This window comes from Tenrec ecaudatus, chromosome 10, assembly GCF_050624435.1.
Source record: "Tenrec ecaudatus isolate mTenEca1 chromosome 10, mTenEca1.hap1, whole genome shotgun sequence".
Classification (NCBI taxonomy): domain Eukaryota; kingdom Metazoa; phylum Chordata; class Mammalia; order Afrosoricida; family Tenrecidae; genus Tenrec; species Tenrec ecaudatus.
This window is the reverse complement of record NC_134539.1, coordinates 131692974-131710796: the sequence shown is the minus strand read 5'-3', so window position 1 is coordinate 131710796 and position 17823 is coordinate 131692974. Positions and strand designations below refer to the sequence as shown.

Sequence of the window (17823 nt, the reverse complement as noted above, 5' to 3'; positions counted from 1 at the left end):
CTTGATAGGGCTGGAGTAGGTGGCCCCAACCACTAAACAGTACAGTAAGATTTAACGAAATAGTGATTCTCCTCTCCCACCTACCTCCCTAGTTCCACATCTTTCCTCTCATTCTAGAACATATAGGTTATTGTTTTATTTGTTGGCTTTTTTAATACTATCAAAATCACTACACATACCGCCCTGCTACTTTCTCGTTTCATTTATCAATAAATTCTGGGAATTTTGTTCATGTCCAGACAAACGCGGGGGTTTCCCAGAGTTCCATTCTGCGTTCGTCCCACCGCCCCCTTGTAGAGGGTGGTCACTGTGGGCAGCAGGGGTTCCTCGTTGCTTGGAGCTGCCCCCTCCCCTGCACACTGCCTTGCTGGCTCACACGCCCCCTCCCCACCGGCTCTGTGCCACACAGGCTGTGAGCAGCAGCAGGCACCTCATGCGGTGGCTCCTTTGTGGTCACGGACTCCACCAGCAGAGGGAGCCCTCTCAAGGTGGTCAGGGGCATGGTCACAGCCCTCCAAAACTAACCCAACCCAACCTACTGCCTGCCATCAAGCCCATGCTGACTCCCAGTGACCCCGTAGGACAGAGTGGAACTGGCCCTCTTCCGAGACTGTAACTCTTCAGGGGAGTAGAAAGCCTCACCTTTCTGAGAGTGACTGGTGGTTTTAGACTGCTGACATTCAGTTAACCGCCCCATACCTAGCTCACTGCCCCACGGGCTCCTGCTCACAGCCTGGGCTCCCTTAAAGCTGATTACGCCCAACCCCTTCTCTGGCACTGTCTCCGACAACCCTTGGTTCCTCAGTTTCTTTTGGGGCTGGGGGTGCACAGGCTCTCTCCAGCAGCAGCCCAGCGGGGAGCAGGACCAGGTAGGAAGCCCAGAGTTTGGGGCAGGTCCAGAAGCAGACAGTGATGTGGAGTCTAACCTCACCATCAACCAAGGTAAAGGAAATATCACCTAGTCTAAAAAGTCCCAAGCCAGGAATCTAGACGCCTGGCTGCCTGTCCTGCTTCTCTAGCCGACCCCCTGTGGGGCCATGGGCAAGTCCGTTTCTCTCCTAGAGACTCACACCTGCAAAATGAGCCTCACTATTTCCCCTCACAGAACGGGTCAAATCAAGAGGTGGCAGGCAAATGACAAAGCACTCACAAGCCCAGGGGGTTAGTATCCTTCAGGGGCCCTGCTGGCACAGTAGCTGCGGTTGGGTTGCTAACTGGAAGGTCGGCAGTTTGAAACCACCAGCCGCTCTGCAGGAGCAAGATGAGGCTTTCTACACCCCTAAAGAGTTACAGTCTTGGAAACTCACTGGAGCAGTTCTCTCCTGACCTATAGGGTTGCCGTGAGTCAGCTTCGGCTCAAGGGCAGTGAGTTTGGTTTGGGGTTTTTGGTGGGGAGTCGGGGAAGGAGTGGGCATGGCAGAAGAACAGTGTGGTGATGGGTGTCCCTGTCCCATCCTTGTGAAGGAAATGTCTTCATGATTCAGAGGAAGGACTGGGACTTAACAGAGTACAGTGACAAGGACCCAGAAGACCAAGGCAACAGCTACATCGGTAAGTCCAGGCCGGAGCGTCGGGGATTGGGGGGTGGGGGGGGTCTCCTGGGCAGGAGGAGGAAGGGCTCAGCACAGTGTCCTCTCAGCGTCTCTGTCTGGCGCACGAGTGAGACCAATGGACAAGAAGCAACTAGGAGCCTGCAGCTAAACCAGCCACCACTGAGGGGACACTGTATCTCCAGGCTCTGAGCTCAGTGTACCAGCGCAAAGGCAGACCCGCCTCCAGCTCAGAGCCCAGGGTGCAGGCAGGCCTAGTGGCTGAGATGGACAACCACTGGCCCATGACGGACTAGAAGAAACTGGGCGCGAGGCCTGGGGGTGATCCAGCGAGTAGAGGGGACAGGATTTATGTTGTCTTTGAGTGGCTCCCTTCCCTGTTTCCCAGGGTACACGGTGCAGGTGGGCAGCGCGGTGCTGCACCCGACAGACATCACCATCGTGGCAGGTGCCCCTCGACACCAGCACATGGGTGCTGTCTTCCTGCTGAGCCAGGAGGCGGGCGGAGACCTGCAGCGGAAGCAGGTGCTGAAGGGCACGCAGGTGGGCGCCTACTTTGGCAGCGCCATTGCCCTGGCAGACCTGAACAATGATGGGTGAGAGTCTGGGGAGGCCCTGCAGGGCCAGGGAGAGCGGTGGGGGCCAGGCAGGGGACCTGGGTCTCCTGGTTGTGTGCAGAGCTCCACAGACCCACTTGGTATGCTGGTTTGCAATCACTCTCTGGGATTACAGGTATTCACCTGTCATTTGCATGACCCGTGTGTCTGCTTGTCTGTGCCCGTCACGTGTTTGATCCTACTGGCTGTGGACTATTGGGGTGGGATCGACCTGCGCCCACACGGCTCCTCTGTGTCCGGTGTCTCCTCTGTGGTGGGGCATGAGGGCATTTCCACGTCCTTCTTCAGAAGTACCATTGGCAGGGCTGTGTGCTGGCACAATCCTGCCAGTAACCTAACTCTGCGCTCCTTGTGGGGGCCAACCTTACACTCCACCCTCCCCACTCTTCTCTCCCACGTAGATGGCAGGACCTCCTGGTGGGCGCCCCCTACTACTTTGAGCGCAAAGAAGAGGTTGGGGGTGCCGTGTACATCTACATGAACCAGGCGGGCACCTCCTTTCCCGGCCACCCCTCCCTCTTCCTTCATGGCCCTAGTGGCTCCGCCTTCGGCTTTTCTGTGGCCAGCATTGGAGACATCAACCAGGATGGGTTCCAGGGTACGAGCCGGCACCCCTTCCCCACACACCCACTGATGGAGAGCCACAGGGCCCAGAGAGGAAGCAGAATGGGGTCTGGGAACCTACAGACGTACTAGAGACAGCACATGCAGAGAGAGCAGCCAGAGACAAGCGCCGTAGACCTGGAGGAGTGGACAAACCAAACAGCGAGGCCAACGAGGCTGGGTTGAGTTTGCACAGAGAGGGACAGGGGGTGGCCGATGAGCATATGGGGTGCTTGCCCTGAGTGCCCAAATCTAGTGAGCGTGGAAAGTGGCTGTCAGAGACGAGGCTGGAGAGGCGGCTGTGAATGGCAAGCAGAGGAACTGGGGTTTATATTGGTGAATGACTGGGAAATCCAGTAAAGGCTTTGGTCCATTGACAGATGGTTCTAGGTCGGTTATGGGATGGGAGGCCGAGGAGAGCGGGGCTGGAGGCATTGGGATCCGGGGACATGGAACGGAAGGTCTAGGACAAGGTAGGAGCCCTTGATACAGAGGATGTCGCCAGTGTACATGACGTGAGGACCAGACCTGGAGTGTCAAGAAGAGGAACAGATCAGGGGGTGTGCTGGTTTGCTGTGGGAGTGTTTACCCCCAAGTCACTTCTCTGACAACCTGGATTTCCCAGAACTCAGCTGAGAACATGAAGGCAGGCAGGGGAGCCAGTGAGGGGCCAAAATAGGTGCCAGAAAGTTTGCTCAAGAGTCCAGGCACTTGGCCATAGAAGATTCGGCCGGTTTCAACTCAAGTCCTACTTAGAGCTTCCTCTGTAGGCTTTTCTGCGAAGTGTGCTTCCTGGTTATTTATGCATTCTCAAGTCCATAGCAGCACACCAGGAGACCAGTCACATTTAAGAAGATAAAAGCTTCTTGGGCTTCCTTGTAAAAATCCTGGTTAGAAGAGAAACCTGTCCGACACTTCACGTGAAGTTCAGGTTCGTTTGATGATGAAAGTCCCAGCACCTGGTGTCAGACGTGGCCTCAGAGCTCCGCTCCTCTCACCAGCTCTGTGGCATCTTGCATTTCAATTCTTCATCTTTAAAGTGGAGGCAGTAGTACCCACCCGACAGCACTCTTGGTAGGCTACAATGAGATCGGTGCTTGGAAATACCTGGCAAGCATTGTGGGGACATCACCTTTCTTGCCCTTGCTGGTCAACAAAGCTTGGCTTTATCCCCAAAGAGGCGGGGATGTGAGGACGCAGGTTGGTGGGGGAGGTGGGAGGCACTGTGATAGAATGTCCAGCCAGTGGCCAGAGTCTGGGGGTTAGGCCTGACTGTGATAGTATCTTGCTGTGTGATTTGGGTTAGCCACTTCCACTTCCTGGGCCTCTTCCCCATCTGTAAAAGGAGGCCGTTGGGCTCTAGATGGACCTGGTTTTATTCCTGGACCCCACCGTTCTGTTCCCCTCCCTGATGCTCTGCGTATAACTGGGCCCGGGGAGGGCAATGCCAGGGAGCAGTGGACCCAGGGTGACCCCATCCCTCTCTCTCCCTTCCCCAGATGTTGCTGTGGGCGCTCCGTTTGAGGGCTTGGGCAAAGTGTACATCTACCATAGCAGCTCCAGGGGGCTGCTCAAGCAGCCCCAGCAGGTACTGACAGGACAGGCGAGGTGAGCTTGCTGCCTCCCGCACACACACGCACACGCACACACACACACATTGAAATGGGCCTGTCTGCCTTCCCGGGTACCCCTTTCCTACTGGGTCCCACTCAGAACCTTCCAGCACTGCTGTCCCTGCATCTAGGTGGTCCACGGGAAGAAGCTGGGACTTCCTGGCTTGGCTGCCTTTGGCTACTCCCTGAGTGGGCGGATGGACGTAGATGAGAACTTCTACCCAGACCTGTTGGTGGGCAGCCTGTCGGACCGAATCGTGCTGCTGCGGTGAGCTAGGGGATGGTAGGCAGGGGCCTGGCTCTCCTCCAAGCCCATCTCTGGCCCTGCGAACCAGAGACACCCCCCTCTGGCCTGAGGTGGGGCAGCCAGGAGGCACTGACAGCTGCCTGTCTTTTGCTTTCTGTGCAGAGCCCGGCCGGTCATCAACATCCTCCACAAGACGTTGGTGGCCAGCCCATCTGTGCTGGACCCCGCGCTCTGTACAGCCACCTCCTGGTGAGACCCTGCGTCCTTCTGTACCCACGCAGCCCCATGTCTGGGGTGTACACCCAGGCCGCCACACCACCCCAAACAGCTCCTGACTTGCCACCTTTGGGTGCAATTCGGTAGTGACCACTGCTCTCCCTGCCTGGCCTCATTGAAAAGGGAGCCGCCTGCAGAGGAAGCTGGGCAGCAGCTGGGGGTGGTGCTTAAGTGAGGGAACTCCAGGCAGTCTGGCTCAAATCCCCTGGCAGGCCTGGAAGAGCAGGCATTTAGATGCTCAGAGGCGGGGACCAGAGGGAGGGCCACTTGGGGCAAATGGTTCCTCTTGCCAAGGCTCAGGTTGCTCACCTGCTAAACAGGGTTAATAAAAGTAACCAACTCGCGGGGTGTTGAGGGCAATGAAATGAGCTGAAGTTCCAGAAACACTCAGAAAATATGAGTCGCTGTGAGGGTGATGACAGGGACAGTGGTGTCCCCTTCGTGTGAATGGGGATGTCATGCCGGAAGGTGCAGGGAGACAACAGGCGCTGAGAAGTAGGTACCCCCTTTAACAAAGGTTTATATTGCATACCCCCAACAGCGTGCAGGTGGAGCTGTGCTTTGCTTACAACCAGAGTGCCGGGAACCCCAACTACAGGCGCAACATCAGTGAGTGCTGGGGTGCAGGGTGAGGGGGGCATGCTCACCCGACCACATGCTGACCACCCTGCCCACCTTGCCCAGCCCTGGCCTACACCCTGGAGGCTGACCGGGACCGCCGCCCACCCCGACTTCGCTTTGCTCGGAGCCAGTCACCCATCTTCAACGGCTTCTTCTTCATGCCTGAGATGCACTGTGAGACGCTGGAACTTCTCCTGATGGTAAGGGGAGGGGGTCCAGCACCCCCCAGGGATGTGGGCAAAGCCCCAGGCCAAGGATGTGGGGCTGGGATCCCCCAAGAGACAGGTGGGTTATGGTAGAGAAGAGAGAGGGCTCTGAGCTGGGGAAAGAGGGCCTCTCACTTTGGAAACCAGTGAGGAGTTGGGGACACCTGGGGGATCATGCTGTGGGGAGGGGGTCCGAGAGTGGAGGCAGGCGCAGCCCCTCTGGGACGTCTGAGGGGACAGCTCGGCTTCCCTGGAGAGGTCTCTGGCGGGTCTTTTCCGGGAGCTGGAGGGAGAGACTCACCAGGAGATCAGCTAACTCAGCTTTGGCGTGAAGTCAGGGGCCGGGGTGCACGGGTTCAGCTTAGCGGGGAGTCCGAGCAGGCAGGGCTCAGTGCGCCGCCCGCCCTCCGTGCCCAGGACAACGTCCGAGACAAGCTCCGGCCCATCGTCATCGCCATGAACTACTCTTTACACTTGCGGATGCCAGAGCGCCCCAGGCTGGGCCCGCGCTCCCTGGACGCCTACCCCGTGCTCAACCAGGCGCAGTCTCAGGAGAACCACACGGAGGTGGGTGGGGCGGGCGTCTGCAGGGGAAGGGGCTGTGGGGCGAGCGGGCACCGCGGGCGAGGCTGCCCTCACACCTTGGCCCCCCCAGGTCCAGTTCCAGAAGGAGTGTGGGCCCGACAACAAGTGCGAGAGCAATTTGGAGTTGCGGGCGGCCTTCGTGACCGAGCAGATGCGGCGACTGAGGAGGTGGGTGCCGAGCCTCGCTGATTGGCCAGGGGCGGGCCCTCACTCGCCAGGCCTGGGGCTTCATTGGCCAAAAGGGCTGGAGGGGCGGAGCCCTGGTGATACAGGAGGCCCGAGGGGCGGGGTGAGATCTGAGAGGTGGGGCTTCACTGGACAGGGGCGGGCCCTCACTCGCCAGTCCTGGGGCTTCATTGGCCAAAAGGGCTGGAGGGGCGAAGCCCTGGTGATACAGGAGGCCCGAGGGGCGGGGTGAGATCTGAGAGGTGGAGCTTCACTGGACAGGGGCGGGCCCTCACTCGCCAGTCCTTGGGCCTCATTGGCCAAAAGAGTTGGAGGGGCGGAGCCCTGGTGATACTGGAGGCCCGAGGGGCGGGGTGAGATCTAAGAGGTGGGGCTTCACTGGCCAGGGGCGGGGCCACGAAAGAGCCTAACTGGGAGGAGTTATATTTTATTTTTCTGCCAGTTTTAATTGGCCAAACAAACAACAACAAAAAAACACAATACAAGCTCACTGCCAACGAGTCAATTCCGACTTATAGCCACTCTGTAAGGCAGAGCGGAACCGCCCCCGTGGGTTTCCGAGAACTCTACAGGAGTAGAAAGCCTCGTCCTTCTCTCACGGAGCCGCTGGTGGTTTTGAACTGCTGACCTTGCAGTCCGCAGCCCAACGTGTCACCCACTATGCCACCAGGGCCCCACGGAGTCTGTAATTGTCCGCATTCCCGGGCCGGAAAAGGGTCCTCCTTCTGCAGTGAGACTTGAGGACAGGACCTTGCTGCCCAATCAGGCTTTCTAGCCCCACAAGACCCAAAGCCTGGGCCCCCGCATGGATCTGGGGAGGGCCCTGGGGGGACGGTATTCTGACTTCCCCACCCGCAGGCTCCAGTATGGCAGAGACTCCCGCAAACTGTTCCTGAGCATCAACGTGACCAACTTCCCGAGCCCGCAGCGTGCTGGGGAAGATGCCCACGAGGCGCTGCTCACGCTGGAGGTGTCGCCTGCTCTACTGCTGTCCTACGTGAGGCCGGTGAGTGTGCCCCAGCCAGCGCCCGCCCAGTTCTGCCCACAGCGCATTGGCATCCTTCTGTGCATATCATTTACATAGGCTGCCATTCATTCTCCAGGTGCCCCCTGGCCTAATGCTACTCTGCTGTTAGGGAAGCCCCTGGGTTCTCAAGCCTCCAGGCTTCTGATCTCACCACCACCACCACCACAGGGGCAGGGCTGGGGGCAAGCTCCACCCTGACAAGAACCTGAGCTTACCCCTTCCCTTCTTTTTTCAGTCTGGGGCCTGTCAGGCCAACAACACCACCATTGTGTGTGAGCTCGGGAACCCCTTCAAGCGGAGCCAGAGGGTGAGCCTCAGCCAGCCCTTCCCAGCCCTCCTTGGCCGCAGGCTGCCCCTCTGCGGAGTTCTACTCACTCACCTGCTGACCGCTGGGTTAGGGAGAGGAAAGACGGGGAAGATGGGGGGGTGAGGCAGGGAGACTCTCTGGGAGGAGGTGGGGCACTGGTGAGCGCATGTTCACAGCTGGAGCAGGTGGAGGTGAGAAACCCAGTCTTGCTGAGCAGCTGCCAGGTGCCAGGCTCTGAGCTTGAGGCTTTGCTTCGTTTCTGTCGGGTCGTTTTCACAACCTCTGAAAGAGCCAGGTGCTGTTTCACCAAAGAGGAGATGCAAGCTTAGTCAGCAAGCAGAGAAAAGGGGGTCAGAGGGAGACAGAGGTGAGGCGGGGCGGGCCAACATGCAGAGGAAGAGGAAACTGAGAGCCCACTCCACCCTGACCCGGCCCCTGCCAGACCCCAAACGCTCCTCTCCACCTCCCCTGACCCTCATGACAGATGGACCTGCTCATTGCCTTCGAAGTCTCCGGGGTGACCCTGCACACAACAGAACTCCAGGCACAGCTGCAGCTCACCACGTGCGTGCCCCCTAGAGGCCAGGCTGGGGAGGGACCCAGGTGTCCCCCGCCTCACCTGATCCTGTGTCCCTCACCAGGTCCAGTCACCAGGATAACCTGCAGCCCATAACCCTGCCTCTGCTGGTGGACTACACGCTCCAGGCCTCCCTCAGCATGTGAGTTCTCTCTGCCCCAACCCCACCCCGCCTAGAGCCTCCCTTGTCCCCAGCGTGTCTCCCAAGCTCTGCTGATGCCCCTTCCCGGTGAAGCAGCAGCAGGATGGGAGTCGGAAAGCCTGGGGCCAGGGCTTGGGAGCAGCCTGGTCATGTCGTCCTGAGAGCTCAGTGGGCTCAGGATGGCCTTCACGTCATCTCTTTGAGTCCTCACAACAGTTCCGAGTGATGGGCCACCGCCACGGACCCATATCACAGATGGGGAAAGCAAGACTCAGAGAGAGAAAACACTTGCTTGAGGCCACACAGCTCCACGAGGCCCAGCTTGGCGTAGCCTGGGCCTAGCTGTAGCCAGAGTCATGGTTATTAAGCAGCCTCCCTCCCCTGGTGCCCACCCTCCCAAGCAGCCCTTTCAGGGACCTGGTGTCTCTCTCCCCCCTAGAGTGAGTTACCGACTGCAAAGCTACTTTGGGGGCACAGTGATGGGCGAGGCTGGCATGAAGAGTGTGGAGGATGTGGGGAGCCCCCTCAAGTATGAGTTCCAGGTAGGGGACATGGGGGTCCCTAGGAAGGGTGGTCCCCGTCTAGGGAAGGCAGTCTTCCTGAGTCTGGGGACTGGGGATGGGGGGCCAGGGCTGGGGGTTGGTGAGATGGGGGTGGTTCTCCAATACTCAGGAGGTCTCTCTTGCCCACAGGTGGGCCCAATGGGGGAGGGGCTGGCAAGTCTGGGGACCTTGATCTTGGGACTGGATTGGCCCTATGAAGTTGCCAATGGCAAGTGGCTGCTGTATCCCACGGAGATCACCATCCGGGGCAATGGGTCCTGGACCTGCCGACCGCCAGGGGACCTTGTCAACCCTCTCAACCTCACCTTCTCGGTAAGGACACCATCAGGGTCTGCCATTTGCGTCGCATCTCGTTAGCATGCTCAGAGCAGAGAGGCCAGTGTCCTCCCCTCGGGCCTTGGGAGCCTGACTCTCCACTCCCCTGCCCCCTCCGCTCTCCAGGTGCCAGAGGATGGGCCACCACCATCACAGCGCAGGCGGCGGCGGCGACAGGTGGACCCTGGGAGAGACCAGGACCTCCAGCCTGTCACTCTGACTGCTGCCAAAAAAGCCAAGTCTGAGATCCACCTGGTGAGTGGCATGGGCAGGGTGTGGAGGGTGGGTGGGTAGGTGGGTGGGGCGATGTTGCTGGAGGAAGGAGACCCAGCTCCTGTGGGGGAGCTTGCCTTTGCCCTTGGGGAGCAGCGCTGACCCCAAAGGGGGAGATGCTGGTCGATTTCACAGAGCCACAGCCTTAGGCTGGGTGCCACCAGGGCTTGGGGGTGCAGGGATGGGGGCAGGATGAAGAATGAGAAGAACAGGCCTGGGCGGCAGGTGGAGGCCCGGCTGGTGGAGAAGTGGAAGGAATTCATTCCCCAGATGGGTGCCAGCAGGAGCCAGGCTCGAGTGGGAGGGGATGTCGGGACTCATGTCTGTCTGCCTGAGCTGGGTCATATTTCATGGTGCCTGTGTCCAAAGGATGCGTCTTAAATATCCACGTGTGGGGGGAGGCCAGACGGGGAGAGTGACTGGCTGAAGCCAGCCCCTTGGAGTCAGCCCCAAGTGAGTGGGCCCGAGCTTGGGAGCGACCCGAGGTCAGGCGCAAAGCATGAAGAACCAGGAGACCCTGATCCTTATCAGCCTGTCTTTCCCACCCGCCCCAGACCTGTAGCAATGGCCACGCCCGCTGCGTGTGGCTGGAGTGCCCTCTCCCTGATGCTCCGGTCATCACCAACGTGACCGTGCGGGCCCGCGTGTGGAACAGCACCTTCATTGAGGTCAGTGCCTGGGCCCTGGGGTCTCTCCTGCCACCTTCCCAGGGAGAGGGTGTATGTGGTGGCGACAGCATCACGTCTTAGGCAGCGGTGTGCCTGATGCTGCCTGTGTCTGTCACGCTGCGGTTGGCCTATGATCTGCCCACCTCTGTGTTTCGCTCATACCCCTCGCTCGCCCGTCGCCCTCTGTCCCCCCTAACTGTGAGCTCCTACTCAGCCTCAAAGTGTGCTCTTGGGGATGCCTGTCTGATGCCCTATCTGAAAATAAGCTTATGCCACTGGGCACTTTCCTCGGGGTTCAGCTGCGGACCCACATGCCAGACACTTGCCTGCATACTTCGTCGCTCTGTAGAGAACCAGATAATGAGTATTTTCAGCTCCGTGGGCCATGTCACCTCTCTGGCCTTGGCACATGGCAGCAGTGAGCCCATAGGTGTGTGAAGGGCATGACCATGTGCCCTGACAAAAGCGGGTCTTGGACCAGGTGTAGCTCCCAGGCCTTCATGGTCTCTGCTGTCCCGGCGGCCAGCACAAGTCCTGCTCACAAGTGAATGACCCTCGGAGTCCGTGGGATCCATTTGTGTGGAGGAGAGGCCTGGCTGCTAGAACCTGTGGATGTTGCTTAAGGATGTGGCCTGGTGAGGGGTGCTTAGAACCCGGGGGGAGATCTCTAGGGGCCCCTATTTACTTGCCATCCCTCCCCCACAGGATTACAGGGACTACGACCGAGTCAGGGTCGATGGCTGGGCCACCCTGTTCCTCCGAACCAGCGTCCCCACCATCAACATGGAGAACAAGACCATCTGGGTGAGTGCGCTTGCTCATCAGGACCTCCGAGGCCTGGTACACTCTCAGGCTGGACAGCACGTTAGAACCATCTGGAGAAGTTCTGGTGCCTGGACCACACCCCGATTAAACCCGAAGCTCTGAGGGTAGGGCCCCAGTATTGGCATGTTTGAAAGTTCCCCGGGCAAATTGGAATATGGGTCCGTACAGATGTGCACAGGTGAGACAGGTGGGAGTCTCTACAGGTACAAACAGTGGGGGGCAGGCACAGCTCCTTCCTAAAGACAGGTACTCTACTTTCCAACACCGGTTTTCTGGGTTTGAAGACTTAGAACCCTTCAAGTCTCATGGGCCAACTCGGTCATACGTAGTCCACAAAATAGCGTGACCGTCCCCTTAGTGAAAGTGAGCAGCATCTAGGGTCTGTGAAGCCTTCAGGCAGCCACCTAAGACACAGCTTGAGGTCTCCTCTGGCCAGGAGCAAAACAGGAAGGAGGTAGCCAAGAGCTCAGCCGCGAGACCAGTCACAAGAGCCACTACCCTGTCTCCCCAGAACTAGCTGGTGCCCGGTGCCACCATGGACCATTCTGACTTCTGACTGGGACTACAGTATTGGTCCCAGATAGAATGGGAGAAAATTCTGGAACAAAACTCAAATTCTTACTAAAAAAAAAAAAAGTTAGGACAATCTGGAGCTGTAGTGCACAGAGGCCTCCCTGAGACTGTTGCCTCAGGACACTCTTTAAATCTGGACTCCAGCCTGTCCCCCGAGGCCACCCACCTGTTGGTGACGCAGCCAAGCGGCAAGCAGAGGCCAGGACTTGATCCAGAAGGTCAGTGCTGGTTCACAAACCCTCAGGGCGAGACCAAGAGGCCAACAGTTCCTAGATGCACAGGTGAGGGGGAGGTAAGCGGGCAGGGACACTAGAGTGCCGGGGTGGGAACAGACAGAGCCCAGTGAAAGAGGACAACCTGTAACGTGCTACTGAAGGTGTGGGACGCCAGCTTGCTGCGTTGATCACAGCGCGGTACAAGATCATCTTGTACAAGTCCCCCAGATGATTCCAGCAGGCAGCCAGAGCTGGGAGCCATTGCTTTGTCTGATCGGAGCCGTGCGACGTCTCCAGGGAGCAGTCCTGAGCTTGTTCTGCCTGTTTCGTGCCTCAGGAAGCTGAGACTCAGAAACGGGGTGGCCTGCCCAAAGCTGCCCAAAGCGACACAGCCTGGAACCCGGGCCACCTGGACACGGGCATTGCTGGTGGCAAAGAAGAATGAGAGCGTGGCCGTTGCTGACGCTGAGGGGCTACCACGGGGGCGGGGCCGTTGTTGGCTGGTGAGGCAGTTGGTTGTCTTGATAGCTAACAAGAGAAGCAACCCAAAGTCGATTCGCCCTCTGCGAAACTCCAGGCGTTCGGAGCTCAGAACAAGCCCAGAGCTTTGCAAAGGACTGACAGAGACAAAGCCCCCATTCAAAGGACCAGGAAAGCCCATTCATCTCTAGGAATAAATGTAGCAATGAATGGGCCACCAGAGGCTGAATAAAGGATAGAAAAGGGCCAGTTTCATCAAGTCAGAGTATTCCATTCCAGGTGAGATGAGGGGAAACTTGGCAGCAAGTTCCTGAACTTGAATCTGAATTACTCTCAGACGGACGAATGGCCATATTGCTCAGGTTGTTGGGAAACTGGCTGTGAGTGGCGACAGATGGACGATAGAAAGCGGGAGGCGAAGCAGGCTGGTTAAACTTGATATGGTAAATTTCCTACTATAAGTAAATATCGTGTGGAAGGAGTGGAGGATGTCAGACCTGAACAGCCGCCAGACACCAGAGCCATGAGTCATCGGAAACTCAAGTCAGGTGATGCTCCTGGCATTTTCAGTCACGGAGAAAAGAAATTACTGCGTGGTGTTAACATGTTTGGAAAGTACAGTCAAGTCCCTACCTCACACCACAAACAAAGCTATCTTTGAGTCAGCTTAAATATACGTATTTAAATACTTTTATTGGGGGCTTACGTCTCGTATCACAATCCATACATTCATCCAATGTGTCAAGCACTTTTGCACATATGCTGCCATCATCATTATCGAAGCCTTCTCTTCCCAGATTAAATATTTAAATGCAAGAAACCTAAAATACCAGAAGAAAACACGGAGATTGATCCTAGTCATGACTTGCAGAGAGGGGAAGTTACTTTATTAAACCTGGGACCGCACGTGTCTCCTGAGGTCACCTGTTGGTGATGCAGCCGAGTGACACACAGAAAAGAGTTGATCCAGAGAAACTCTGGGACTGGCTCAGAAAACCGTCGGTGTGAGGCCAAAGGAAACATTTGACTCTGTGAAATAAAGAACCATAAAAATTTAAATCTGCAAACCGCAAATGATACCATAAAGAAAACTCTAAGGACAAATGGCATAGTGCTTTTTCAAAAGTTTACAGTCTATATAGGTGCTGCACTGGTGGCGTAGTGGGTTACAAGTTAGGCTGCTAACCCCAAAGTCAGAAGTTCAAGCCCACCTGTCTCTCAGAAGGAGAAAGACGAGGCTTCTGCTGACACCCACCGGGGCAGTTCTATGCTGTCCTGTAGGGTCACTGTACATCAGAATCGGCTTGATGGCATTGTGTTTATGGCACGGTGAGCTGGTATTGGTAGATATTTTTAATAATCTGCTTAATAACCTACATAGGACACAAACAGGCGGTTTGCATTGAATGAAACACTAATGTTCCACTAAGAATGAAATGCAGATAAGAACAACAGCTGTGGTGCTACCTGGTCTTGAAGATGGGGGGAGGCCATGGGGAGCCCTTCACACTGTCGATTCCAATCGAGGCTGCTGGGCTCCATGGAGGAGAGGGGCTTGTCACTGTCCGTGAAAATGTTAAACACCTCTGTCTATCTTTGATCCCCCACCTAACCCGGCGTCCTAAGGAGGCTAAGAACGAAAAGATAAACTAGGACACGGTTTAGAGACCATCGCAAGGAGTTCAGTTCATTCGAATACGTTTCCTACAATGACTGGGCCCCCATCTGAAGAGATCGAGTCGATCTTTGTGAATGAGCCTCGGGGGAAAACAGAGGCAGGTGGCAGAAGAGCCTGTCTGCGAGGGCAGAGCGAGGCTCTATAATCCGACACACTGCCCGCATGGCAAGTGGGTACCACCAGCACAGCCCTCCAGGACAGGGCAGAACTGCCCCGGGGCCTTCTGAGACCCTCCCTCTTTAGGAGAGTGCCACGGCCCACCCATCAAAATGCTAGGTGTTTGCGGGGCGTGTGACTGGGAGTCTTTCGTTTTCTATACGTCACTTGGAGCTTTAGAAATAGTAATCATCGTATAGTCGGTGGGGGGGGGACACCCTATGTACAGCTCCATTGTAGGGCAAGAAAAAACAGCGTATCACGTGTTTTTTTGAGAAGTTTTATGGACTGGAAACTGTCTATCCTATTAAACACATGTCTTGCTCATCATTATATCCATGTCCTGGTGGAGCAACAGAGCAATTAAGTGACCTGCCCAGGGCCACACAGCCATTGAGTGTACAGCTGGGACCCAACGGCAAGCATCCGAGCCCCAGGACCCAGACCTTTGGTTAGGGTGTTCTAACTTGGAAGGTGGACACACACACCTGTCTGAGAGCAGGAACTGCAGGTGCCCAGGAGGTGCAGTTACTTGTCCAAAGTCACCCAGGTCATCAAGGGGGCTGGCTGGTGCTCAAGGCTTATGGGGTCCCCAAACCCAGGCTGTAGTAGACCCCAGATCTGCCATTGTTACCGTGCACCTCACTGAGGCAGGCAGGGCCTTTGCCCCAGTCCCCGGCGCCTCCTCCTGGCAGGAAGTAGACCAGCAGGGTCCTGGACCAGCCAGGACTGAAAGGGTGGGCATGGGATGAGGGGGCAGGGCCCGTGGGGACTGAGCGCCTGCTCCGCCCCTCCAGTTCTCTGTGGACATCGACTCCGACCTGGTGGAGGAGCTGCCGGCCGAGATTGAGCTGTGGCTGGTGCTCGTGGCCGTGGGTGCGGGGCTGTTGCTGCTGGGCCTAATCATCCTGCTGCTGTGGAAGGTTAGGTGCTAGCCCAGCCCCAGGACTCCCTCGCCCCTACCCCTCCTGCCCGCAGACACCCCTCCGTGCTGCGCCACCTGCCAGCCCTCCCTTCCTGCCCCCTCCTCATCCCATTCTTCACTTTCATCCGCCCCTCTCCCCATACATGCCCCCCACCCCCCTCTTCCAGCCTCACCCCTGCCCCATCCTACAGCCGGTGGGAGCCGCACCCCGGAAGGGAACCCGGGAGCACTGGCTTCTGGTCACACGGCCAGGCTGGGCCCTAAGGCCCTGTCCTTGAGTGCTGCTGGGAGGAACACACAGCCCCCTGACAGCCCCTCCCCCCGCAGTGCGGCTTCTTCAAGCGAGCCCGCACACGCGCCCTGTACGAAGCTAAGAAGCAGAAGGCGGAGATGAAGAGCCAGCCGTCAGAGACGGAGAGGCTGACCGACGACTACTGAGGGGGCGGCCCCCGGCCCACCCCGGTAACTCAGCCTCTGAGCCCCACAGGTGGCCGGCCTGCTGCCTCTGTCCTGTCTGCTCCTCCTCCTCAGGGGCCCACTCTGCCCCTTACCCCTCGCCCCTGTCCACGCACTGCCCCCCAGAGCAGGGTACTGCCGGCCTTCCTTCCCATGTCCCCGGGGAGCAGGAGCATCGGGCTCACCCCAGTCCCATACCGAGCCCTTGGGACTTGAGACCCCGAGAGGCGCCAGACACCTTCCTTCCCAGTGGCCATCTTGCCCAGTGGGACTCTCCAAGGCCCTGGCTTTAGAGGTCAGACAACACGTTTTTGCAAGATTCTACCCACGGTCCTCGCCCCCAGGGAACAGGGAGGCTGGCCCGGTCCTGAGCCAGGAGAACAAGTGACCTCCCTCCCTGCACTGTCCAGTGGGGGTGAGGGTGGGGACAAGCACTTGGTAGGATTTCCCAGACGTGTCGGCTGCTGCCCCTCCATCTCCATCTGCCTCTTCCTTTCCTCTCTGCCTTCCTCCACAACTCCTGCCTCTGGGGTCTGGGGCGGGGCGATAGAGGGGTCTCTGAGGACCTCTGGGGCGGGCCGGAAGCTGGCTCCTGACTCGGTGATTTCCCTTCTCCCCCCCTCCAGTGTGACTTCTTTAAGCGGACCCGCTACTACCAGATCATGCCCAAGTACCACGCGGTGCGGATCCGCGAGGAGGAGCGCTACCCGCCTGCAGGGGCCACGGCGCCCACCAAGAAGCACTGGGTGACCAGTTGGCAGACTTGGGATCGATACTACTGATGTCCCCCTGGTCCCAGCCCCCACTTCCCTCCTTCCTATTTATCATAAGTTACACCCCCGACGGTCCACAGGGGCCGTGGGCCTTTGGCGGGTACCAACCGGTGCAGTGGGCAGCCCCCTGCTGCAGGACACATGCACTGCAGCCCTGCGCCCTGGACACAAGGGCCCCAGTGCACTTGGACTGCCCTCGAGCAACGGAAGGTGTGCACTGGCCTGGGCCCGGACCAAAACCAAGCCTGAAGGCCTCTGTCAGAGCCGGGAGGAAAAGGCCCCTGCGGGGGGTGACCCCTCCCTTTCACACTGGACCCATCTTGAGCCATAGCTACTGGATTCTCCTCTGGAGATGAAACTACTGACAGGGGGACCCCCCGAGCCCCCAGCGGCAGCTCCTGAGCCCCAGAGCTGGAGGTCCTGCCTCAGGTTGTCCATGAGGGGCCATTGCTCGGCTCGGCATTCGCAGACTCCAGAGCTTGCTTTTTGGGGCTCTGCATCGACTCTTCCTGACCACTGACTGAACGAGCAGGGGGGGTGCCCAAAGGAGCCAGGCTGGACCAACCACTGGCAGCCTTCCCTGAGGAACATGGTCGGCCAGCCAGCCCGGGAGGCACAAAAGGAACTAGCCATTCTGACAGACCACCCCCATCGCTGCCTCCCCACGAGGGCCTGGGGGACACAGAGTGACGTGTGAATGTAGGCGGGGAGGGTCCCTTGGCCTGTCCCTCACCCAGGTAGCCCTTGACCATGGGCTGGGGGCCTGGAGGGGATTGTGACTGTCCTTGGCTGTCAGGGCCAACCTGGCTCTGCCCACTGCCCCATTCCAGAAGCCGAGGCTGGTTCTAGAAATCCTCTCCTGGCTCCTGCCCCCATTGGTGGCCTACTCCCCTGCCCCAACCTCCTTCCACGGTACTGTAGCCGGGGAGCTCCCTCCCCCTCCCTGTGCCTTCTTGTACATATAGGCTTCTCACACGACCAATAAACCACTCCCAGTTTGTACCTGCCGACCCCCACTGCCACCCTCAGCATCCCCCACTGGATTAGTGTGGCTGGGTAGGTGGGGCCATTACCTAGCAAGAATCCCCCTCTCCCTCTCCCCCGTGGGCCTTGCAGGTAGGAGGTGAAGGAGATACCCCCATGTCAGGGGCAGCCATAGGCCCAACCTAAAGCCGAGGACAAAAGGCCTGATCAACCTGGATAGATCCACAGGTGGCTCACTGGAGGAGGGAGGGCTGTTCCTGGGGAGGGACACAAGGCCAGCCACACTGCTGGGCGACCCGGATGTTCCCACTGGTGATGGAGAAAGATTGAGTAGAAGGGTAAGGAGCAAGTTCTCAAATGACAACTCCTGAGTAGATGAAAC

The 17823-nt window shown here is 58.1% G+C and overlaps 1 protein-coding gene across 1 annotated transcript in view; it reads left to right on the top strand.

Moving 5' to 3' along the window:
* The window catches only part of ITGA3 (integrin subunit alpha 3), a 28958-nt gene extending 11499 nt beyond the window's left edge, over positions 1–17459 (top strand). The window contains exons 5-26 of the mRNA XM_075561644.1: positions 1465–1551; positions 1939–2146; positions 2569–2765; positions 4270–4358; positions 4515–4651; positions 4793–4879; positions 5448–5515; positions 5591–5727; positions 6151–6300; positions 6389–6486; positions 7363–7510; positions 7767–7838; positions 8323–8402; positions 8480–8557; positions 8997–9099; positions 9250–9432; positions 9562–9690; positions 10263–10376; positions 11082–11180; positions 15101–15226; positions 15556–15690; positions 16311–17459. Of these exons, the coding sequence (XP_075417759.1) occupies positions 1465–1551; positions 1939–2146; positions 2569–2765; positions 4270–4358; positions 4515–4651; positions 4793–4879; positions 5448–5515; positions 5591–5727; positions 6151–6300; positions 6389–6486; positions 7363–7510; positions 7767–7838; positions 8323–8402; positions 8480–8557; positions 8997–9099; positions 9250–9432; positions 9562–9690; positions 10263–10376; positions 11082–11180; positions 15101–15226; positions 15556–15666 (2501 nt within the window). The 3' untranslated portion in view covers positions 15667–15690; positions 16311–17459. The remainder of the gene's footprint in view (positions 1–1464; positions 1552–1938; positions 2147–2568; positions 2766–4269; positions 4359–4514; positions 4652–4792; positions 4880–5447; positions 5516–5590; positions 5728–6150; positions 6301–6388; positions 6487–7362; positions 7511–7766; positions 7839–8322; positions 8403–8479; positions 8558–8996; positions 9100–9249; positions 9433–9561; positions 9691–10262; positions 10377–11081; positions 11181–15100; positions 15227–15555; positions 15691–16310) is intronic.
* Positions 17460–17823: the final 364 nt, after the last annotated feature.